The sequence below is a fragment of the Opisthorchis viverrini genome (assembly GCF_000715545.1).
Source record: "Opisthorchis viverrini unplaced genomic scaffold opera_v5_79, whole genome shotgun sequence".
Lineage (NCBI taxonomy): Eukaryota > Metazoa > Platyhelminthes > Trematoda > Opisthorchiida > Opisthorchiidae > Opisthorchis > Opisthorchis viverrini.
In genome coordinates this window covers 246823-272590 of record NW_008751737.1, presented here as the reverse complement: position 1 = coordinate 272590, position 25768 = coordinate 246823, and the positions used below count along the sequence as shown (strand labels likewise).

General features: G+C 45.9%; 3 protein-coding genes across 3 annotated transcripts in view; 2 read left to right on the top strand and 1 right to left on the bottom strand.

Moving 5' to 3' along the window:
- Positions 1 to 7238: 7238 nt before the first annotated feature.
- The window catches only part of T265_04728 (hypothetical protein), a gene marked incomplete at both ends in the record, with an annotated part of 58320 nt that continues 39790 nt past the window's right edge, over positions 7239 to 25768 (bottom strand). The window contains 3 exons of the mRNA XM_009169541.1: positions 7239 to 9811; positions 15051 to 15236; positions 22560 to 22652. Of these exons, the coding sequence (XP_009167805.1) occupies positions 9248 to 9811; positions 15051 to 15236; positions 22560 to 22652 (843 nt within the window). The remainder of the gene's footprint in view (positions 9812 to 15050; positions 15237 to 22559; positions 22653 to 25768) is intronic.
- T265_04729 (hypothetical protein) lies at positions 15799 to 16089 on the top strand (the record flags this gene model as incomplete). The annotated part of the gene is made up of 1 exon (XM_009169542.1): positions 15799 to 16089. The coding sequence occupies one exon, from the start codon at positions 15799 to 15801 to the stop codon at positions 16087 to 16089; it is 291 nt and encodes a 96-aa protein (XP_009167806.1).
- Positions 25175 to 25768, top strand: part of T265_13578 (hypothetical protein) — a gene marked incomplete at both ends in the record, with an annotated part of 13413 nt that continues 12819 nt past the window's right edge. Inside the window, one exon of the mRNA XM_009169571.1 lies at positions 25175 to 25762. Within this exon, the coding sequence (XP_009167835.1) occupies positions 25175 to 25762 (588 nt within the window). The remainder of the gene's footprint in view (positions 25763 to 25768) is intronic.

Sequence of the window (25768 nt, the reverse complement as noted above, 5' to 3'; positions counted from 1 at the left end):
ATATATATATATATATATATAAAGGCGTATTTTCCGGTATTATCTAGATCAGAGATGATGAACCGAAAGCGTTGGCTCAGTAGCTCCTCGGGACGGATTTCCAGGGGTTTCTGAAGGTGTTCAATACTCTGATTGCTTTTACAGTTGACGATACCTTTTATTCGAACCCTGAGAATCTTAAACTTTCTCGTGCAACCATCAGCCCTCTTTCAAGAGACGCGAGTGGGTTACCGTTGCTGCTGAAGCAGTCGTCACGATCAAGCAAAGAAGTGTGTCGGGTGCGTCATAAGCAGTTTAGTCGAGTCAGGATTATCCCGTGAAACCGTACCTGAATGTGGGAAGCTGATTCGGCCAGAACCAGGCCGAATCAGATCAGGGATAAAACTGTATATCCACTAAAGTCTATTTGCTGACCAACATTATACTTCATCAATTAATGCAATTACCCTGGCGTATTGCGGCAAATGGATACCGTTGGGAAAGTTTCAAATCGGTTATTGTTCAACGATGATCGATAAGCATAACAGGAGAAGATCGTGTGCTATAAAGTGTTCCATATTCTAGATTGCTATCCAGGAAGGGGTCAGCGACGACGATGGTGAAGTACCATCCATTTTTAGCTCAGTATGTTAGTCCGAACACGTGTGCAGGATAGGCGTGCGTCGAACAACATCTCTGCCTGTAGCGAAAGCGTTGTAGCAACCAGCTCAGCTTCTCACCTTGGGAGTAATTCCAACTCTCTCGTCCTGTGTCTAAACCAGGCCGATTTGTTGAGTTCCTTTCATCTCGAGTCTGGAAACCTCCACGTTTTCTTCGGAAGATGGAGGTTTCCCCATCTTCCGCCTCAAGAGGAATCCAGTGAGCTTCTTCCTCTCATCAGAATCGATTTGAGCGAAAACCATTCAGCGGAAGACGACAAGGACAGAAAAAGCTCTTAGTCCACTCGGAGTCATTTTAAATATTTATTTTTGGAGTAACACCTGAATGCGAAGGAACTCGCTTGTAAACGAACATCAGGAGAATCTTGGGTGCTAGCCCATCGATGTGCAATAAGTGTTTGCGTTCTGTTAACAGGAACGGCAGTGAAGCATCACTGTCAGTACCGATGTTGCTGTCTTTGATGATGCTGATGATGATGACGCTGATGCTGCTGCTGCTGATGATGATGATGATAACAAGAACCGTGCTTGTATCCTGTTCAAGAATCCCGCATTGACCTAGGAATTATTGTCCCAGTCGATGGTGTTTTATTCGAAGGCTACACACTACACAGTAGACCTCGTGTGTGGAACAGAACCTCAAACGTGAATCAACGGGCTACTTCACCTTCCTTATCACACAGTTTCATGCCGTTTTTCCGGCCATCGATCCGGTCATACATAATCGTTAACGAGGCTACTCTGTCATCTTTCACATGCGAGTAGGATAAAAAAAATCGCGATAACAATGGGGCCAAGACAGTGATAGCTTCATTCGAACCGGCCAGTGGGTCTACACTTTCTTACACATGGTAACTACTTTCGTTTATGCACTTCAATGCAATCCACGTTCCCCAACCCTAAAGTACACCCCAGGGCAGTCGTTTCGTATATAGCTTGGATGTCTCTTTTTTCAGGGCTAATCTTTGGGTGTTTTTGCTGGGTGACCACCTTGATCGGTCGGCAGTCCTCAGTTTGTGTTCCATTGGTATGAAATTGAATTTGACATCATTTAGTGGTCACATGGGCGTGGACGAAATTCGTCATAAGGACGATTTTTCCAAATAACAAGACTATATTACGTGTAATACATACTGTTCAGTTTGTGACTAAGGTCCCAGTAACTACCGTGTTTAAGCTGTAGATGAGGTACAAATTTGGACGAGTGGAAAAGTAAATGCATGGTTTTCGCGGCTCCGTAAGTTCGATATGATGTCTTGGGAGAAAGAGGTTATCGCGCGCACAGCTACAACTGCACAGTCATTACATATCGGAAGTTAGACCAAAGTTAGTCCAATGTTTTGTTTATCCGGCAGCCACCGTTGTCCTGTGATCGTTAGACGTTCTTTGCGATCATTGTGTCATGTGACAGAACTCGATGCGCTTTTGTGACAGGTTGAGCCGAGTCTTTGGGACTGCCGTTGAAGAGAGAAGACCACCTATATCATGCATTGGTCTGGCACCGACAGTTGTGGACTGTACGGTTATGCGCAGTCGGGAACGGTTTAACTAATTTCTATGCCGCACCCGGCTGTGGCACGTAATTGGACAGTAAGAAGAGAGTGAATCAGTGAATACAGTTGGAACACATTCTCTAATCGATGATCAATTATTGAGAACAAGCCAACTTAGCGAAGTGAACGTATCACCTAGAACCGAGCTGAATCTTTCGCTTATGATGTTTTTAAGTAGCTGAATATACTGCACCGGGCCGCAATAACTCTGCTTGTCCCGTTTATCCGCTTACAGCACAGGACCGTTCTGTTCGAAGAGAATGCCCCGTATGTGAGGATTTGAGTTGCCACACAGCATTCCAGGTTTTCCAGTCCCACCCCTCAGATACCCTTCAGACACTAATTCGTCCAATCTCGCAGTTGAACTAGTGCAACGGAGTCATTGGGGGGGGGGGCGGTAGTCAAGACACAAATCACTCTCAGCAGAATCTCCGGAGTTACTTGTTCTTACAGTCACGGCAGTTAAAATCGATTCCATGTTTGGAAGATTTTGCTACATTCAGACCGTCATCATAAGTTGCGCAATAGGTCATTCCTTTTAAGATGAGGGATTGCATAGTTCAACAGAGACGAAGAAATGAAATCTATAGTCAAACCGTGGATATCACGGTCCTGAAAGGAAGTTTGCTAACGAACTCTCCTCGGTATCTCACTATGTTGCGTTTCAAAAGCACCACTCCAAATCTGGTCCTCCCGCCAAATTATAGGCGATAGTTGGGATTAATGCACTGATGTCGCAGCAACAACAATGGTTAAACTGATTGGAACTCGCACAAACAAATTGGCTTTCATTTGAGAACAGATAGAAATGACAAAATACTAACTTGCTATCCATTAGATGCTGGGATCAGTCGAACATAGAAAGCAAATCTCAGTCTCCAAATTCGTCCTCTTGTGTTCACTGAACACTTCCGAGGTTTGGGAGATACATCAGCGAAAATCCGCGCCGTACGAATCCGGCAAACAACCACCATATCTACTTGATTGTCCCTTATTTCCAAACTGTGTGGTTCGCCACTTCAGGTTAATTCCTCCGATAAAGGAACAACCCTCATTCGGGACAAGCTTCCACACCCTAGGTGAAAGCGTGCATTCGGGAGAGAGAGGACGGAGATTGCAAATATGATGACTACAGCCACAACAATGTTTTGCGTGAAGCCAGCTTAGCCGGAAGCTTCAACTACCAGGAGGAAGACGAGGCACCCCAAATATCTTTTAGTCGTGCTTGGAATTTTGCGCTCGTTCTCTTTGAAAGCAGTATAAGGGATGGAAAATTTTTAACTATCTACATCAGATGAAAAGTCTAACGAATGTCAATAAATCCAGGTGACAGTCGTCGATAAATCGTGCCCATTTTCGCTCTTTTATCCCATTCTAAACAAGTCAGTCAGTAATTCAAAATATGGAGCTAAAATATAAGCTTTGGGTTTCCAGTAGCGCCGATCAAATACATATACACCGCGTGTATGTAGACGAGCGGAGGTGTGGTGTGTTCTAGGTCAGATGCCTCCAATTATCCTGGATGTGAATACGCACAAAGTTATCTGGACCTCTGGACTGTGATAACAGGATGGGATGATGGCAACGCAGGACACCAGACTCTAGTGTTTTTTTATTTCATCCACATAGCAAAGCAACTCAAACAACCGATAACCATGTAGGTCATACAGTTGTGATGTTTGTTTGATTGACGAGTGACGCAAGTAACCAGTCTGCCGGGAGTTGTCGATGTGTTCGACTGTCCTCGTTCGGGTCTGCTTCGGCTGGACAGGAGGATAGACACACACAGGTCCTTGACAGAGCTAGAAGGGACCACGGCAGCACAAACACGCCGGCTTATCAGTTTAGCTTCGTTTTCTCATTTGAATGAGCTTAATTTTGCTCAGAGCCGACCTCTGCCACTCGACTTCCCCTGTCTAGGCCTGGATGACCTGGCAGTATCCCAGCCCTCGTATGGCATGGCAGCTAGACACCGAAAGGGTGCTACAACTGGAGGATTTTTTAAGGCCGCCAAATGAACGCATGCACAAGCTTCGTCTGGCCTGAACAAACCAAAATAGCGTTTGTTCTAACTTTCGCATCCCATTCTTGTATTTACCAGAATATACTACTCTCAAGATGGATTATTTGGGCGTAATCGTACCGCGATAGGAGCAACAGTTTATAAACTAGATTCAATGTCTGATAGATCTCCAAATGATGTGCAATTCTGAACCGGAAGGGAATACATATATACGGAGATCCACGGAATGCAAACGCATGTTTTCACATGCTCCTTTTGCGGTCTAAATAGACGAGTCGCTGTTTGTTTGGCTTCCAACTTTCCAAATTACTCGACTGTCATTCATCTATAGGGTTTTGGTTCTGGATACAATGACCCTCTGACGGACTGCAAATTTCCGAACATGAGGTGGAGATAAATTTGAATTGAATGAGCTGCGATCGAACAAATACGTCGGAATTGAGAGAGAATCAGGACAGCATTCTGTCGGTGCACGGTTAGAGTCAAGAGGATTGCCTTTGATGCTCCAGGAAATCCCGATATTCCGACCCCATGAAAATCCGTTTTTGACGGGTCTCAAAACGACCTACACGCCGGTAGCATCAACCAGAAGGCCTCATTGACCTTCGGAGAGACGCACACAGAACAGTAAGTTATAAAGCTCACAACCTGATCCAAGATGGACAACCATACGACTGCTGGCTTATCTGAGTGTACCCTCATTAATGAGGCACTATGGGGTCGAACGAATGCACTGCATCCACAACGAAGCAGTGCGAAGTGGCAAAAACGGGTGTAGTCCACATGCACTTTCGAAGGACTGAATAGGGGCCCAGCAAAGATAGGGACAGCTTGACGACAGTCGACAAATAAGGCGTCCCTAAACGTATGACTAGTACCCTCTCCACCCCGGAAGTTACCTGTAATGAACCTGTTCGCTTACCATATAAGATTTCGCCGGCAGTACTGGTTGAGTGATTGTAATTTTGCACTATATCGCAACCTTTTATTGTTGTACAGACAGTATGGACACACAAGTCATACCAGGTTTTCCAAGGTAATTTGACCAAGGCACATATGCCAGTGTTGACAAATAGTACATATCAACAATGGAACCCGACGAATGTAGAGGACTAAGGCCAACCGCAGTTCGTCTTACCGGCTCCAAAGCAGGATGTTGAAAGGACGCAATTCAAATTCTACATAAACACTTAGTGATACCTAGTTGGCGGGACATTAGTAACGTTTTCCGCAAAGTCGAGCCAACTTTGAATGAAACACCAGTCCTAGCGAATATACACTCATTTGCAAACTAATTTGGTTCTGGTCTGTAACCTAATCGATCGATCGCAATAAAATCAAGGTTTAATATCACCATTAAGTTGCACAAAAATTTAGGTGTTTCGGAGTTTCAAAATTCATAGCCGGGGATTTATACTTTTGATGGCTAGCGCACAGGAATTTACGAATGAATTTGAATTTCGGTATATCCACCCGAGGTGGACGGAATTCCGGAAAGGACACGACTTTCTTCGTATCATACGTGGAACGGCATTAAGGTCATATTTTCTCCCGTTCCTTTCCAACTTACGGCCATCAGCGAACCTTGCGTAGGATTGTCACACAGCTTGCGATTATCCTGACAGTGCAATCAGAGGTCGGTGGGGGAAGTGTCCACTAGAATTTTCGATCAAGCAAATGGAGTGGTAGAATATCCACTGGCTATTCAAACAACAGCGGGAACTCGCGTGCCATTTGTTTAAACTCGAATTAACCGTTTTATTGCTAGTAGTATTTCGGGAGCAAATCAGATCGAGGGGATCCAACTGTGGTCGCGACACTGCAACTGTGATCCTAGATCACCACTGGCCGAATTCGTGAGCCGTCGCGCGATCCAGCAGCAGTTATTGATTGTGTCGATAAAGTGACCTCATTGGTGTCCCGCCTCCCTCTGTCGCAGATTGGTTAGAAGGAAAAGGAAATCAAATGCGAAATAAGTGTCCATACACTTGTACTTATGAGTTCCGGTGATCTCACACGGCTGCGATGATCAGTGAGGAAACCATTCGATCCAATGCTGCTCGAAGCAGGTGAACAGTAATGCAAGGACGTCTCAAATTATGCACGGGAACAGCGATCTTCTGCTGCCCAACATCCAGGTATCCGTCTTTTTGTGACTAAAACTACAAGGGGGGGGGGTAAGCTCAATGCTAGCATTTGTAAAGCGATAGAAACACGAAAACCTACCATTAGAAATGCAGAGCAAGTGGAAAAACAGTCAAGCTCACAAGCCCCAGGGAGTTCTGCCTTTCAGAGGTCAGAGGCATCAGCACTCCAGACGGAGGCCAAATAGCGTTAAAACTCTTCTACAGTGGTGGCTCAGAACACCTACGCCGGCATCCTATGCCAGCTGTTGGCCACTCCAAGTGTAAAGAAGCTGGTCGGTTTGGCGCCAGCTCACTCTTCTTCTTCGTGTCAACAAACCCTTTAGCTTCAAATGGATCGAGTTTCCCGTTGAAGTCTCAATAATTTACATTAAAGCATTTAAGATGTTTTGTTTCCCTCAGTTTGTGTGAAGACGTAAAGGTTATAAGTGGAATCTAGTGGTTATGAGGTGAATGCCAACGTTGCAGGTGTGAGGTCACCAGCCACACAACCTCAAGATGAGACGAGTGCTCTGCTAGATGACAGCACGATTGGTCAACACTTATAGGGAATTGAACAACCATCCTCTTTCCAACCGAGATTTTCACCGGAGGGAAGTTCGGGCTACGACCACCCAATTAGCTATGGAAGAACGCAAAAGAAGGATCCGACCAACGCCAGGTGCCTCACAGCCAGTCATATAACGCATCAATCACGAGTCGACACAGCTGAATCCAATGTGCGGTGAATGTTGCTGATAAAAACCTGAGTTTGTTTTGGTGAAATGAGATCTCTCTGGACTGACTTCTTGATTTATTTTTCGGGCATCACAGTAACGGACACAACCCATACCCAGTTCATAAAAAAGAAGACATCGAGTGAGCACGAATAAAGCACAAACGGCTATGTATCAATTTGAGCGGTTCGGTCGAAACCATGGTAGTAGTAGGTGAGCAAATAGCAAGAATATATGTATGGACGGTTTGAAAGAGAATAATCAACGGACAGGACAAAGACACACTGAGCACTGAAACTGCCGAACTCATCCAAGATGGCAACCGGACACACCAGTTTGAGCCCTGCTCTGAGGCTTGGATCCAAGGAATAACGCGGTCGGGGAGAACAGGATCAAACACTATTCACAATTTCGGGATGGGTGTGTGGAGCAGATACTACAGTGAGTCTGACAGGCCAAAGTGTGGTCGGGTGCTTGGTTCACAGCAGATTGGGGGAGCAGAACGGGGGTATGTGAGGCAAGTTGGGGAGTTTCGCAGCTGTCACAGAGCCAGAAAAGAGAAACCGCGCAATCTTCCAAAAAGAATCTCTGCCGGTGAATTATCGTTATTATTAGTATTATTATCGGTAATCTACAAGGAATCCACGCACCTCTGTGGTAACCTAGGAAGAGCTAACAGCAACTGTTGACAAAACGATCAGTGGAAGAGAGTGAGGATATAAACTCTTGGCACGGAGTGAAAGACTAACCGAGAGGAGAGAAGTCCCTGGTTTGCAACAAGGCTACGAGGCAGTATGTTTGAGTAAGGCGATAAGGCTGTCATTTAGGGGAAGGAAGAGAAACAACGCAACATGTTTTTGGAACATCCAGCGACGCCGGAGGTGGGTCGGCGAAATCATATCGCAAACAAGTGGACAGGGGCACCAGTAATAACAAACCAATTGGCACCGGAAAATTGTTATAGGGCTGCGAACATATCAGACAAGTAGGATGAAGGCGCTTTTTCAGGGATGGGACGAAAAAATAGGACTGTTTGAGGACAGAGTGAGATATAATGGTGCCTACGGGGCGCATCCCGGAAGACGTAAGTGGTTCATGCGCGCAGAAATAGTCTAAAACTCACGAAGGAATCACAAGATTATCAGCGAGAGCTGTGTGTGAGCAATGGGCATAGAAAAGGCATCACCAAGTCTATTAAAACAAAAGTACCTCTGATGTGCAACACGCTACTGACAAGAAGAATCCGTGGATGGGATACACGGTACTTGAATGATACCTGCAAGAATGGAATACGTGGAAACAACTTTACAACGTGGCTCAGAGATAAACGTACGACATAGAGACAGGAAAACCGAGGTGGAGATGATCGGATCACACTGCAGAGTAAACAATGTTGAGCAGCTGTTGAAAACGACCTGTTAGTGTGTACACAGCGGCAAAGGCAGAGATAACTTTGCACATGTGAAACTCTGACTGGGCATTTTCTCCATTAGGCTTCACACAGTCGGCATCCAACAAATCCACCAGATGAGAACATCGAGCGTGTAAAGGGTACAGGGGGGGGGGGGTGCAGAATCTTAGATCAAGCGACAGAAAACTTGTTGCAATCCTCGAAGTTTGACCTGGAGTACGCCCAGTCTATCATACCAAAAAAGAGCTAATCAGGAGATGAACACATTTGAAAGCCAACGAGTGGGTCAGTAAGAAAAAGGGAACAGGGAGTGGGAGGGGGAAAGACTCACACAACCTCGAAAATTAATAAGAAAGAATCCACAGGGGATATCACCAACGTAAATGAAATGTTATTGAAAATGATAGAGCTAGGAAATTTGCACAGCCATAGTAAGGTTAGTGATGAGACTGCCCAGCTGTCAGATGCGTTCACCTAGCGGTTGAGTAGCAGGATAGTTGACGTGTCCCGCTGTGGTATGGACGGATACGATGCAAAACCCATATTCCACAGTTAGGATGCAAGTGACGGTTTCTGGAAGAATGTTGATTGGCTGGAATGCGCTAGTCCCCTTGTCGTTCGGGGTGAGACAATTGCGTGACCAGTTGACCACCCGCCAACAGAGAACACGGGGAACAGTATGTTGTGAAATCCCCAGGTCCGGGGACGTCCAGACCGTAGTGTTCTGGTGCTCAGCCCTAATCAAACACCCAAGCCGGTAGAACTGGAGTCTTGTACTACTTCCACGGGTACACTGAGCGGACTCACTGAGCTTCCAGTAGTAGTATAATGGGGATCAGGCCTGGCCATTTGGTGGATAAAACTGGTGGTTGTCGCCGCAATAGAGCTGGCTGTTGCGGAAGACGGAAAGTTTCCTCGGGGATATTGCTGCATAGAGGACGGGTGGACAGTCGTGTTGGAATGCGCGTCCAGCTGGGTAAGGTATGTGCGCAGCAAGGCTGTGGAAGATGCGGGCAACGGTGGATGGAAATGTGGTGACAAAACAGCTTCCTCGTCTGAATACTCATAACCGATCTCATCCAGATGATCCGAGCCCTCGTTGTCCTCCGAGTCATTCGAGTATGCGGTATTGAATAACAACAAACAAGATGGAGTTGGTGGATGGGCAACTACGGCGGATGGAGGTGGTTGGAATTGACGCAAATAGTCCACTACCGTGTCCGACTTAGCCAGACCCCTCAAATAGGGAATAAGTCCGAGCAGGGCTTGATCATTTGGGTCGTCGAACCAAGAGACAATATGGAGCTGAAAAAATGACCGAACAAACGATAAGGATCTGAAGGAAAGGTAGAATATTAGCAACAGTGTAGTACGAAGTATGAAGTTATCTTCAGACTAGATGTGGCTGTTTAGTGCTCCATACACATTGTCAGAATCAACATAACAAATCAACCGTTGTGAAGAATGCTCAGCTCCACCAGCGGACATTTATTATGACCTGAGAATGGTAATCTCGAACGTCGATCAGCAGCCGTGCGTTGGCACGTGTAACGCACTTGAACAAAAAATTCAATAATCCTACGGATCTCGAACCAAGGTTTGGATCAGTTACCAAGATCTCGAGATAGCTCAGTGACTACGGCACGAACTTGCCGCCAGAAGATCCGTGGTTCAAATCCAACCTCTGCATCTCGACTGCGCCCGTCTCAACTTCGACAAAAGGACAGCATCACATGCTTCCCTCGGGTGGCACGGCAGCTAGGCACCGAAAGGGAGTTACAGGTGAACGGTTTCTTAGAAATGTAACAGTTTTGCTAAATGATGACAAAACAAAAGGCAACTAGTACAACCTATAGCCCCCTACGAGCTCCCGCTTTTACGCTCAGAAGCAAATAGGACAAGATCCTGTGAAAGGTTGGAGCCCGGTTTATTGCAGACAGATGGCAGGAGGGTGACAAGATGGGACCACGAATCAGAGCACGTTCCATACATAGAATACACAGAAAGTGACCTTGTGACGCTCAGTTGAGGAGAAAATTCATTGTTCATTTCACAATTCATCAAACTCTCAGCGAGACACAGAACAGAAACATGCAGATACGACTTGGTCAGCAGCGGAGAGCATAAAGGTATGGAGCTGCGCAAGTGACAACATGGTACGTGTAATACTACCTGGTTACAGCTGACCTTCCACTGGCTGTTCGTTTGTTCACCGAGCTTGTAACCAACCCAGGAGACATCTTTTGTGCACCCCAAGGCATCAGTCTTGGAGTGGATGTAGAAAACATCGAAGACGAACGAGTGAATCCGTGTTGACCGTCTACTGCTTAGAATAAGTCTGTAGTGCATGTAATTCTCTGTTTATCAGCAATTTATTGGATCGAACACAGTTCAACAGATATGCGAACTTGAAACCCGAATGTAAAAATGTTTTTTTTTCACAATGGCTACTCGGATGTGAGTTATGTAGACCGGTTTAATCGCTACCGGATAGTGTCAACGGAAGTGAATTTTTGTGCAACGAGCAAAACAACAGTGAAAAAGCTGGTCCGATATGCGTACGCAGTATGTTTTTCCGAAATCAATAAAAAGTGCTTAAGACGGCGATCGACAGTAAAGTTGAGATCGGGTCCCGCAAAACGTTCGAGGCTCCTATGGACAAAGGACACATGGCACCTTCAGATTTACCGCAGACATCAACGGATTCGCAATGCAGCGATCATATAATTGGTGTTTGGGAAGATAGTAGGACGAACGCACCTAGCACTGCAGGCCACGAATAGCTTGTCAGGCTCTACATGTGCCGATCTGATATTTATCGAGATCGCTGTTTATAGGCTACTACAAACCAACAGACTTGTAGGATGTGACCTACCCAAATGGAATAAAAAAGCATTACGAGAACTCCAGATGCTGGCAGTGCCATACGGAGTGTTGTAGATTTGCTCGTTCCGGAGCTACAATGGTTAAGCTGCAATATATGACTGCGGACCGCCGTTACTTTTCATTCAGGTTGTCAGAATTGGCGTGTGGAGATGTGGGCAGCTGGAATGTTTGTGGTAAGCCATCACCAGCTTGTTCCCCTTCTTTTTATTGGTTTTCTATACATATATCAAATGATATCACTGTACGACAGTTAAGCAGCGGTAAGGTTTGTAAAATAAAGTGGTATCAAACATCCTGAAGCAAAAAAACAAGGGACTTCTTCCCATGGTCACCGTCATGATTAACATGTATGCGCAAACCCACTGAACTGCAAAGAAACCGACTCCAATTGTGCTTAATGCCGATCGATTGGCAAACTGTTATTCGTCCCTCAAAACTCAATAATGCCAAATCAATTGAATGGTGGAAACCGCAGCAACCGGCGACTGTTAGATGATCCACTCGAATCAGCCTGATTATTGGGCGCTAAGTTACAGTCGTGATTCGTTTGGGGACTACTCCTAGAAGAATCGCGAGATTGCATCGTGCATCCTAGAGTTGCGTCGCACAAACATTTTAGTTAGCTTACGGAGATCGGTGTTTGTTTTTGGGATGAGTTGGCCATATGGAAATTCTTTCTACTGTGGTACGCCAACTCTACCAACATCGCTTGGGCTCGTTCAAGACTGGGCTCAGCACAATCGAAAATAATTAACACAGACTACGGTCGTTCACAGCCTGATAGCTGCACTAACACCATGAATTCACGTGAGAACCGTCAACCGTCATTCTGGCCGTTGTACGCTTTCCGCTAAGTTTATCCGTTTCCTTTCAGCGATCAGGAACACATGGTCTATAAAAATGGAGATAAAAAATCCTCAAACCCCACTCACCTAGAATGTCAATCTGTACTAGTGTACAGACATAATACACTACCCACAACCGGTCTCGCTCTTCTTGGGGCTGGCTCATCTAGTACGCGCAGCCCCCGAGTCCCCATCAACCCTATGTTCTACTTGAACCTAAATTGCCCGAACGTTGAACTAAATACTCAACTGCTTACCAATGTGATTGTGACGGGAGACTCACCTGGAAACCAACTGAATCTCTCGTTTCTGATAGTCTTAAGCAATTTGGGTTCTAGTAGAACATAAGGTTGATGGAGACCCGGGGATCGGCCTACCTGATGAGCCCCAAGAAGGGCGAAACCGGTCATGGGCTGTCGAAGAGTTTCCAAAAACCTTATGAGTAGTGTAGCGTGTCTATACGTGTACCGAATATCGTATCGTGAGGCGGCCTAGTGCAGCACATTCAGTTGGTTAAGAATATCATAAACAAGAGATTCAGATGGCTTCCAGGTGAGTCTCCTGTCAAAATCAAACTGGTATGCAGATGTGTTGGTGCATCAGTGAAGCATCAACTTAAACAGAACCACAAGATTAAGACACTATCCAGGGTCTTTTCAATACTGTTAGAGTAAGTAACACAATTCATGGTGAGTGCACCTGATTCATTCACCCACAGTATTGGACAGCTAACAACTGACTACGAATATAGGCATTGATTTGAGACATGGTTGGAGATAGGGACTATCGGCCAAGAAACTCAAACCACCAACGAGAAGAACTGAGTTTAGGTTGCAACAGATCCACAATGTGCAGTCATGTTGAACGATGCAGACAGGCATTAAACCAGGAGTGTAGCACATCAAGACGTGGAAAACGGGTGGCTATGTTGCAGTCACATAGGGACCTTTATGCTTTGTTCCGTTTAAAGGAGAACTACCAATGGGAGCGAGCCGTGTTTTCCGAAAGGCAGAATCAACCTATGCTAAAAGGTCTACAGACACTGTGTAGCTGATTTATCGTTGCTGCCACTCATCAGCATCGCGCACCGAACTGTTTGTGGGGCGAGATCAGAACCAAGCTAATCGCCATTCCAACAGACTTTAGATCAAATGAGTTTGAAGTGGAATTTAAAAGCTGTCTTGTCAACTATTGGTTCAGTTGGACAATAAGAAGCGCCGCACAAAGTGCAGTGAATCATGTCTCAGCCAAAAATAACAAACATACGGAAGCGCAGAATTAGCTCAATTACAGTGTAAAACCGAAAAAAAAATTCAACGTGGAAAACACGGGTTCTTGGTGAGCGCTTAACTATTTAGTTACGGATGGCTGATCAGCACTGTGAACAGCTTGTACGATAGAGCACCACTCATCCTACAAACCCACAGACTCCATTGACCTGACCTTATATTTTGAACAGTTTTTCAGGAGGCCTTTGCGGATTGTGGGATGCTATCCCTTCTGAACAGACTGCTTAGATTGTGTGGGCGTTCTTGGTGGTAGAAGATAGGTGCACGAAGGTTGAAAGAAATCTGAGGTCAAAAAGGTTACAAAGGCAACGCGTCAGTGGTAACTGGCACATTCATGAGCACATATCAGCAGTGGGGTTAATATCTCCAAGGGCGGATGATCACGCAATGTATCGGGTGGATACGACTCTAAATTGGCTGTTCATGGAAACATGTTTACACCGGCTAACGAAAGGAGTTAATCAGGTGGTCGATAGTAGCGGAAAGGTACATATTTCGATTGTGGTAGCCTTGAATTGTGCAACGAACACAAAGAATAAGGAAGGGATTCTAATAAGAAAGGACCTGATTTGTTATTCGGTCATGTTGGCACCATGCTATTTGGTCTACCAGCAATAGGTCGGAACTAGGAATGGATACAATCACATGAGGTGCGAACTCAAGTGATCCTTCCGTGTTGGAAGGTCAGTACATCGTGTCTGAAGGGAAGAAAACGAATATGATGCACGACGGCGAACCGATTACCACTAGTACACCTCCCGAAAAAAGGGGGAGATTCTTTTCGAGAGGGCATTGCACTGTAAGTGCAAAAGCAAGCATTAGAAACATTATTCTAAACCACGTGGTATACTGCACGTGGTGTCACGTGACCCAACGCAATGGACGCAATGACCGCTATGATTCAGGATTTCAACATCATCAAACGTTCAGACCAGAGTTCGGATTGGCTGACTGGACAGCAGCAAAGGTGATCCTGTCAACTATGTGGCGGAAACAGACTGAATACAAATGGCACCTGGAACAGAAATTTCCCACGGTACCCTTGATTCTCTACCCGTCTCACGGTTCACGCACTTCCTTAGGAAGACCGGTAACAACAAAAGGAGACAGCCAAGCGAAGCACGAGGTGGGGGCTATTGCCCCGAAAGATGGTTCTAACGACGACAAAAGAACTGTGACTATGACAAAAGGACAGGGAATGTCACGTGCGGCGCGTCATCATAAGGTTTATCGACCGGTTAATGCGTCGTACACCAACCAGGACACGCGATGCAGGTGTAAATTTGAAATGGTGCGGAGAAGGACGAGGGTGTAAAAATACGGGTCAAAAGTAATCTCAAATACGGACTGGTTTCTTGCGATTTATCATTGTTCTGCTTTTCCTTCACAACGACGTGTATGACAGAGTCGAAACTTCAGCAGCTTTTGAAACCTGAACGAGGGTGTTTTCTGAGATATTACTTGCGGAAAACTGACCTTCAATATCAGTACAGGAATGAAAGGCTTAGGAGTATGTGAACTTACAGCATTATTCGGCTGAAAGAGGAACGAGACGGCTGAATTGTCCACTATGCAAACCTGGTCCACATCTCGACCGAGACGACTGAGGTCCTTGATCAAATTGTTCTGGTGGTAGACACAAGCCTCCCGAAACAATCGATGCCGAAAATGTGATGACTCATCGATGAAGTCACAAACCGGGTCCGCGTACTGGAAGAAATCAAACAAACAAGTGAACTTGGACTTAGGTTACCATTGATCAGGGAAGTGGTGAAGCTCAAGGCATGGCTGACGGGATCAGATACTACAACAGAGATAATTCGGGTGAAAAAGGACTGCGGGTTCACACACGGTCGAGGGACATATCACTCATAGCGGTCAGGCGACGGTCACGACAGGGTCGATGGCCCATGGGCCTACCCATCGGTGTTCGCCGTCCACGCTTACATGAACACGACCACCATACGAAAACTAGCAGGTAAGACGAATCGATTGAACGACGGACGCCAGTACGAGTACCACTTATACGCATCTATGTGCAATGTGCGATGGGAGTGTATGACGGAGGAAAGATACACAACCCTAATTCAGGGTTGTGTGTGCCAGTAACGGTTGTGTTGTGATGATTTGCTGTGAATCAGGTGCGTACGCGCACAAGGTGTTCGTGTTCTGTGGGACATGATGCTCTGACCAACACGTGCACGCACATTTGACCAGAGAAGAGCCCCATACACTCATCCGTAAGCAAGAGACATCTATACTGGGGCAACTTATGGACGTGTGTATGCCGGTGTTTGTGTGCGTGAAAGAGAATGGGATACCGCATAAAACAGTTGTTGAAATCAAGTCCAATTGTGACGAACACATGGGTGGCAAAATCGGGCACGACCAGAAGCAACTTGGCGTGGAGACTGGACAAAAGGACGAGAAGAAATACGCACACCGGAGTCAAAAACGGAAGTTTGCACGTGGAAGATGGACAACCGGTGACATTAGTAAACAAATCCTACGTGCATCACTAGACTGCACACCTGTTGGTCACGCACGGAACATCACACATTGACCGCTTAGGTCTAAAGGAGGACAAAGAGATAGCTCAGTCGAGATCACCAATGATGAAACCCGTATAAAAGGCAAAGTAGCTACCCATGGCCTTTATTTATCAATAACAGTTGGTCAAGAGGTAGAGAAAGCAAGATATTGAAGACGGTGGCTCACAACACTTCAGAGTAGATAGTGGTCGTGAGAATGGAAAAGCTGGATTCAATTAACTGATTCTGGAGATCATTCGTCACAGCTTCATGAAGCGTAGTTCAATAGTACACTCCATCCTGAAAAAAACCATTTCTAGTCAGTCAATTGAGACGATCTCTCCAAAAGGATGCAACTGCGTTTTAAGGATGTATGAGGTCAGGATATCTAAGGATATCTAAAGGTAGCTATAATTCTGATGTAGCGGTATCGCGAATCGTGAACTGGTCGTATTTTACTGGAAGGGAGATGATGCTTACTCAAGTGCATGCTTTCGCTGGTTAAAGGTTTCATGTTCTGTTGCTTCGGATCGGTACCGATAGTCCTTTTGCATGGGAAATATATGGCTCAAAACAAGCTAACCTATGAGTCGTTCGCCTACATTGCTTCATCTGAAAACCATTCGATAGTTTCAGTACTACCCATCTGACATTACAACTCAATGATTGTAGAGGAGAATGGTCTAGTGTTGGCCAATCACAGCAGTGAAAATCGTTCACTCGGGAGAGAGAACTCACAACAGTTTTGTAGCCTCAGTCAGATGCAGGTGTTACACATGTAACATCCAAGAAGCCGAGCCACTATTGTTTGACCGACTACCACCAACAAAATATAGGGTGACTGCATCTTCAAACCGTCGTGAAAAAACTGCACTTTACCGTGGTGTGACGGTTTGTGTACCTCGTCGACCCACTGAACTATACTGGGGGGTGTCCGCGTGACATCCACAGAGTTCCTCATACCAGGTTGGTCCATGGGTAGAGGTCTGGCCCTCCAGGTTGGGAGTTGGAACATGTATGGCGACATATTCCGTAAAAATGTTAATGTACTTGCATTTCCAGCCCAAAACCGCTGCCTTGCGGTTAGGCTTTTCAGCCAGAGGCTTTGGTTGAGGACCGTAATCGTCCTCCTGTCTAGGTGTGAGCGCCTTGGTAGTATCCCAGCCCTCGTACAACCATGACACCGTACGGCGGTGAAGCATCAGTGCCAACACTGATGTTACTGTTTTTGATGATGATCTTCAGATCACCGTTTAACCCCAACAATGCAGCACTAAATTGGTGCAAACCATCTCCGTTGACCCTTCGTTGGTGAGTTAAGGAGGATAGTAACTTGAACCACCATACTTTCACACTGGAAGTGAGATTGACCTTTTGGATTCACACATACTGTGCCGTTATGATCATCAACCTCAGAGAAATGTGTTACCACTTCGGTGGTTTCCTTCGCTTGTGTTGAGGTGCACTCATTCATTCAGGCGAACATGCCAAGGTTACCAAACCCCACATGTATTATAAGACCGCAACCACCAATAGGAAAAGCGGATGACGTCAACGGGGTTTTACATGACCCAAAAGTAAGCTGTTTTCGAAAAAGTTTGGTTACAATCGGTAGATTTATTGCTGGGCAACGTTTCGCTTTTGACACAAAAGCTAAGTTTTCTCCCTGGGCGATCTCAGACCATCCTACCCAGGCCAATCCGCATGTTTCGCGGTCTTTCTTGTAGATTTCTCTCAAACTGTAAGTCTACGAACTTGCGTACAAAGACTCGTTCATGAAAAAAACACTTTTGTTTGGTCCCTTGATTGCGAGCCGAACCAGGGATCAACTTTCAGGCATTCTATGGTTGAAATCCGTCCGAAATGAGTAGAAAAATGAAAGATTCCGAGCGTTTGACGCGCACCTGGTTACATATGCTTTCTCGGAGAGCGCCCATTCCGAATTCAAAAGGTGTTGCATAAGCTAGGTCAATGAAACAATCGTTTTACACGGGCCGCATACTTATGAATGGTGTCCGATCAGTCTGTATCCTATTCACTGGGTGTCCTATGACCGTCCAGGGTGGTCGGATCCTTACTTCCATACGCCAACCGGCTTCCACCACAGCGGTTAATACGGTTGCATTAATATGTGTAACGCTTTTCACACACAGACAGAATATTCGGTTCTCATGGGATTAAAATGGTGGACGAGATGTGACATTGTGTGAACTGCAGGGTATTTCAAGAAAGGAATGTATCGCACAGAGTATTATTAAATTTCCTGCAAGTTAAATAGGATGTATTGGATTTCATGTTACTCCTTCACCAGGACAGGATACAGCATCACTGGTCAACATCTTCAGATGACATCTTTAAGGAAGGGATTGTACAACGTGTTCACGAGGACAACTAGTTGTGAACTACTGTGGCGCAGTGACTGGAATCCTGTTCGGAAAAACACGAAGAGAACATCCCCCTCATAGCGATCAACCCAAAGAGACACAAAAGTGGTCATTGTTTGAGGGTGATTTTGATACGAAAGAACAGGCTTTCCAGGGAGACAAGTACCTGCTTTGGCTTATCTTAAGGTCTGGGTTCACCATGGTTCAGTTAACCGTTTCGCGCTGCAACCTAATAAAAATTAGTCTGTTTCCACGCGCCAGATGCATGGACATACTTGTCCTTCTAACGGGTTTAAGAATAGACCGTACCCATTTACAAAGAGCCACTTTTCGGGAGCTTTTATATTTCAGATCACTGGTACACCCATGCGTTTTAAGCAGCCATAAAACTAAAAGGTGACCAGCCCAGTCCGTTTAAGCCGACGTTACACTGGGCTATGATGAGACCTTTCATCTTGATGGGGTCGACTCGAGAGATAGTTCCCATTGATTCACCTTTTTTATTCACCTCGAAGGTTTTTTTTTACCCCATTTCCCAGCAAAACGGAAACAGTCGTTAATAAAAATCGTCGGATAATTTCAGTCCTCAGTTATAAGCACCATACACCTTGTGTTGAAACATGGATGGGTAGATCTTACATCAAAAGATCGTGCTCCCTTCTGTAAGCCCGGTTCAGAGTTGAGCCCAATAACAGTGTCATAGGAACACGAAGCAGCTTGGTTTCCACAAAACCGCAGCTAATGGACATCTTGAGAAAAATGGATGATGTCGAACAGTAATGACAGCAGATCGCTCCTGAGATTTACGCCCGGATGGTCATGAGAGCTTGAAATTTTGCGGAGGTTGTTTATTGAGCACATAGTCGTTGGACTGCGACTGCGCCCGCTACTCATGGGGAGGTACTTGCGGATTCCGGCCCCGTACAAGGGCATCCGTCGTTTCGCTTGTATTGTGCCCTAGGAATTCCATTTAACATCATACAAATCCCAGTCTCTTCGATGTTGATTCAAATCAATGCCGTTGGGTCACTGTCTGACTCACAGTAGAAGTCATACAAGGAGTCCACTGAAGGCGCCGACAGAAACCGGTAGTTAAAAACATTGGAAAAAGTGTGGTAAATCAGTGTGGAACTCGAGCACATGTGTGCAGCGTGGGACAGCGTCTGTGATAGTTCATTTGATAGAGCAGTCGTTCGATAAGCGAGAAGTTCGAATCCACCCAGCAAAATCTGTTTCTTATTTGTATTATGTGAACTCGGGTACCCACTCAAGATTATAAAAGTCGCACTTTAGTGAACCGAAGTCCTCACGAAGTCCCTCGGCTTGCCAACTTCAGTCATAAACGGAAGCGTTTGCAATCGCTCTGCTTGGTACTGCTGTCATACTTCATCACTTCACACTAACTATATTACTGCCTGAAACGCAATGTCGATCGCCGACCTCAAATCAAATCCAAGCACATCGGTGACCGCACGTGCAGAGCGTGGAATATCGCAGTCCTAACAGAACGCGAAACCAAAATGCTGCATATACGTGTTTGTCATACGGGGAACATGAACTGAGTTGGACGTCTGAAGGCGGATTGTTGTGCATCAGTTAAGACGACAACTCGATAGCTACATTCTGCAGAAACAGCACCGGCTTCGTTATGGGGAGCTGATGGAGAGAACAAGATTAGCCTACAGTTAAAATGCAAATAAAACCCTTGAAAGGCACAGATAACGGGGAGGAAAATGCGCAGTTCAGTGCGAACAAAACGGTTAATCGTACTCAAACAGGGCGCCTATTGCATGGTTGACTGACTTTTGTCTGGAGGTGGTATCATGGAAAGGTTTTCCCATCTACTTTGATAAAAGAAATTCGAGAGATTGAAACAGTTATGAAGTAGTACTATTTAGGGGAGTATGCATATAGTGTCTCACTGCTACGACATGTGCACATTACGACGAGCACACACCATAGCGGTGCATGTAGACAGAAAAGGGTTGTTGCACTGAACACGTGACTAAACTAAACCGGGTATTCATTCGTAATATTTAAGTGTCGCTGGATGGCATCACGTGGCTCAACACACACCCACAAACGATTTTAAATCGTATTGAGAAAGATGGAACACAGCAGACAGGCAAGGGTATATCGTTCATACATTAAAGCCCCGTCTAGCAAGATACTATGCGGAAAGGTCTTTCACGGCACCAGCAACTACTATTGGGGAATAGCCTTCCTGAAATTTTAGGCGTGTTTAGTCCGAAAGGAAAATCGAAATCGAGGTACGTTTATCTAGTTTGAAATACACACACAGACACTGATATTTCACAGGGGTATAGAAGAAAGCCGTGGGAAGAAGACAAAACAGAGTGTGGAAATTTCTGTCATACCCCTCCAATTCTGAGTATAATCACACCGTTACGTTTACATGTCGTAAGGATCCAATGGGTACATCCTCAAGTGACTAAGATATACATACAAGAACCAACTCTCCCCTTCCGAGGAAGAATATTCATAGGAGAGACCATCGATAGCTGGTCCTCAAAAGAGGCCACTTTTTCTAGTTTTCTTTAGGTGGTCACAGTGAAGGTGGCGGCTGTAGCTCGCTTGTGACGTGTACCGGTCCATGTGAGAGAGGGGTCACAGTATGTCCGATTCAGTTTGAAAGCACACCAGATAACTGGTCCAACCACAAAGTCATCTTTGTGAATACTATGTGAAATTGGGACATTCAGGAGGCATGGATTAGATGGCTCGACTTTGAAAAGAACTCTCAGTGACCTAGAGTCAACCGTCGGAGACATCCCATGCCTATCCTTCTGTGGGGATGACAGTAGTCAGACAATCATATTCCCATCGTACGTTCAAGGAGACACTGTCCAACTAGGCATCCTTAGCTATGTACACATTAAGAACTACCGTGATATAGGGGGAATCGGCTTCAGCCGTGGCTCGTATCGGTGATGTTCAGGGGTGACAGTCGACTGCAAGATCTATATACACACCGCAACCTAGTGATGTTTCAGCTGCGGAATCCGCAGGCCACATGAACCCAAGTTCTTTCGTGTTGTCAGGGCGCGCCCAGACAGAAGAAAAAGACATATACAGTGAACCCAAGTTCTTTCGTGTTGTCAGGGCGCGCCCAGACAGAAGAAAAAGCACATATACAGAGTGACGCATCCCCAAGGTCACCATCGGTTCGACACGTCCGGAAAGTAGGTGAGTTGGTGGCCCCCACGAAACACGGCTTAGCAACACACGACCAGTATAGTGGGCCTGAGAATGTTCACGACCGGAACACCACCATTGGCTGTACGGGGCGAACAAGTGAACGACCATATTTGGCCAATTAGTCATCCTATATATTTACGCAGACGCTCTGTATGTTTTGTCCTGGCAATACAGCCGTGTCCCCAGTTCTCTGTCTCCTCCCTATCGCGTAGTCTGGCAGGCTCAGTGCAGGCGTAACCCAATAGCTCGGCCAGCGCAAGATACAACACGTGTCAACGTTGATGGCACCTGATAAAGACCGCAGCTGTCTTCGTGGATAACAATGAGACCATCGTTCGGGGGTTCAAGGAGTGCTAGCAAATATTCTTGAGTAGTGCAAGCCCAAAGCATCAAAGGTATCGGTGGTAAAGAGGCTGAGACAGGAGTGGTGACCCGCGGCAACGCAGTCGTGTCTCGTCATCAAACGATTAGCGTATCAATGGCCGAAGACTCTCTCCGCGTTCAGTCGGCTGCGTTGAATGGGCGTTTTTGCATGCAAGCTAATTACGTCCTGTATTCAATTGCGTGAGGATATGTCGAGAGCTGAATACAAACACAATTAATGGGATATCTGTTCCCCACCAATATGCAACGGTACACTGTGTAGCTTAACCCCAGAGGTATTAAGCTTTTCAAGAGTATGAACTTCAGGTAAGGAGCGGACTATTTGGAGGCTCATCTTCAACAACGCTCTCCTTGCTGAATCCCATGACGATGGCTACAAACCCGAACAAGCGCAGACCATTACGGTCCGGCTACTGTTCTGAACATACAGGCCCACGGAAATGCATATGTACACCCAAATTAACTACTGCATTGTGGAAGCAAAACCAAACTGCCCATCTAAAACAATGACTCACTTTTCTTAGACTGGCGGTGAACATGACACATTCGAATAGCGGGCCAATCTCACGTAGGAATTCATCCAAATGTGGCCGTTTACAAACGAAAATCTGAAGAAATACCAAAAAAAGAATGTAAGCGCAAAAAACCTCTGGACGATATGTCCCTGCTTAGTCACATGGAACAGTCCGACAATAATCGAGCAGTCGCTATATGCAATTCATACAGCTTGTTCAGGGGAAGTAGAAGTTAAGCAATACTGACCCAACATAGGGTCAGATTTCTACGTTGACCCGAGCTGACCACAATATACAAGATTTTGATCTCTCAGATCGATGGCAGTCTAATACTCTGGAATCATATTGTCCCATATGTCTCCTGCACTGTAGCAACCTCCACTCCAAAGAAAAGCTTACCGACCTCCAAGGAGTTGACAATAGCATTTTCTATTGGCGACGACCCAGCGTACGGTACGTCCTTAGGATGGACGAATCAAATGCACGTCCCTCGGTAGTGGCAACTATTCTGGAACAAGGGCAACACGTCTCAGTCCCACAGAGGGTCCACGGAAGCGTTGTCGTTTAACCGGGACTTATTTGGATATCCTCGCGAGAGAAACAGGAGAGATCGCGTAATTCTCTTCCCATGAGGGCCGCTCCTGATGGTGACGATTACTGTACAGCACTTCGTCTTCAGGAGAAAACCCCAGAGGGCAATACCCCGAAAAAGGTCACGTCAATTGCCTTTTTTCACGTGCTGAATCATAGTCCCATCCACATAAGTAACCACAATCTGAGAGACGCCTCGAAGAACATGATTTTGAAATTCGAGGGTTTCATGAGCACACTGCGTTAGCGAAATTCGATAGTGATTAATTCGACAGCGTAACAAAACCAAGGAGCGACTGGCGGACGAACTAATCTGTGGACGCGACCTGCTAAGTACACCGAGTCCTATTTACTCAAACCAAATCAAGAGACTGAAGTGGTTCGTAATCGGTGGATGTCATCAGGTCTCACCAGTTGTTCAGGCTGTGCAATCACAGTAGAATGATTTCACTGATGGCTCCTCTATGGAACTACTTCCCTTTAGTTGAAAAGATAAAGGTTGTGTAGCTCAGTAAGCAGGACGGAATCATCTACAGATCCCGAGTGCATTAATCGTCAGCCATTGTCAGGTGACGGAGAACGTATCAGGGACAAATTGGAGTAAAAGGTAGTGGTCATGTATTTTATAAAAGCCAAAGAATAGCCTGTATATAGTCAAACAACAATTTTTCACAGCCATGATTGATTTTAGCTTCGTTTTGGACCAAGGGTCCAAGCAACTAACACGACGAAGTTTGGGTCCTTCTGAATGATTTTTCTCATAGGAGCGGGCACTGTAATGTACTACACCAAAGAAGGCCTTTTACGACAAGGCCAACGCAGACATGAGTGCACACCATAAAATTTGTTTACGCGAGACTATGGGAACACTCAAGTACCGTTTGTGAGACGCTTGAGTAGGCCTGTCAGCAAGGTTCTACATCATAGAGCCGATCCTGTCAGTTCACTGCTGACAACGTATTCGATATGTTGGAGCAGGTCGAGCCATTTGACAGCAAGGAGGGATTTCGGGGCCACGTCCACTATGAGCACACCGAAATTTCTACCGGACCTCGGTTTGAGGCATTTTGTGCCTGTCATTGTCCCTCGTATCCTTGGACTCAAGCAAGTGCTATGCAAAATTTGGAGTAATGGGGTCAGTCGTACAGCAATCATCTGTACGAGGTGGACGCATTCGGATGACTGTTGAAAACTGGATTCCACCCACAATTTAGCTAATGACGGAAGAGAGGCTCAAGCTCAAATCGGAACCGACTTGAGTAGTTCCCCCTGAGTCTGAAGGCCTTCAGGCTGACTGAGTAAAGAACTGAACGAGATGGGAGACAAAGCCATAAGGGGATGAAGAAACGTATCTTGGAAGTTCGCATTTGACTGACTTTGAAGCCAAATCTCCTGAATACAGGGAACAAACCCTGCTCCGACCTGTTACCTATACTTTGCATCACCGTAACCTCCCGAATTCGTGTGCGAGCCGGGTTTCACCGAACATCATATCACCAAACTATCACTTGGAGTTTGAAGACGCGACAATGGCACGGGGTAGTCATCAACAAGATTGCTTGCGTGTGACATGGTACAAGAACTTGAGTCATATCACACGTCGGACGAAAAATGGGGGTGAGATTGGGCTAAGGCACAAATCAATGCTGGTTAGCTTCTTGTTTCATACACTTGATCGGTTCGATAGAACATGACTGTCCTAACCGGTACACAGCAATCATGTACGCAAAATGCGGGCCGATAGATTTAGCTGACACAGACAAACCATACAGGAGGGATTATCACCCTCATGTGATCAATATCGTCAACGTAGAATGATGCTGAAATTCTAGCCCGTGTGTACCTACAGCTGCATCACCCTAAGTATGACCTATCTATGCTGAAGACTTAGATTTTAACGGTTCGCACTGGATTGCTTTGTTAAACTTGTTTAACGTGTGAGTCAGATAGGTTGCTGAAAACTTAACGAAGGTTTTTTTCGGCTCCATGGAAAGTCGACTAGAAGTCCACATTAGAAGTAAGATTGGGTGAAAGCATCGGTGGACTGTCTAAGGGTTTTTGGCTGGCTACGTCTACCGAAGGACACCCCGATCAGCTACATCCACGCCGGTAAACAACATGGGGGACTTGGTATCCCAAGTCTGAGTGCAACAATCCCGATGCAGGGGAAAACGCGCATGGAAAAGCTCCTTTCTACTCAGTGCCGAGTACTACGCAATGTGGTCAACGTTTCCGCATTTGGCAAAATTGTTCGGGATCTCAGCCTTCCGATCCGAGTCCATAGTGCATGCGTAAACACCAAGGAGGAGCTGGTGGCTGCTTGGGGCGAGAGTCTGCACAACAGCGTTGACGGTCGCGGTTTACGAGAGTTGGTCACTTCGCCTCTCTCAAATCGATGGCTCGTATTCCCAGAACGAGTGTTTCCACGGTTATTTATCCGCGGTATCCAGCTCCGACGCAACCTGCTTAGGGCGAGAGTCAGAAGCGCTCGGCATGGTCATGGTGGCCAGACGATCTTATGTCGTGGAAACTGTGGCCAACCGGAGAGTTTGGTGCATATTTCACAATCCTGCTGGATTACGCATGATGCCAGATGTGCTCGTCATAATCGGGTTGCA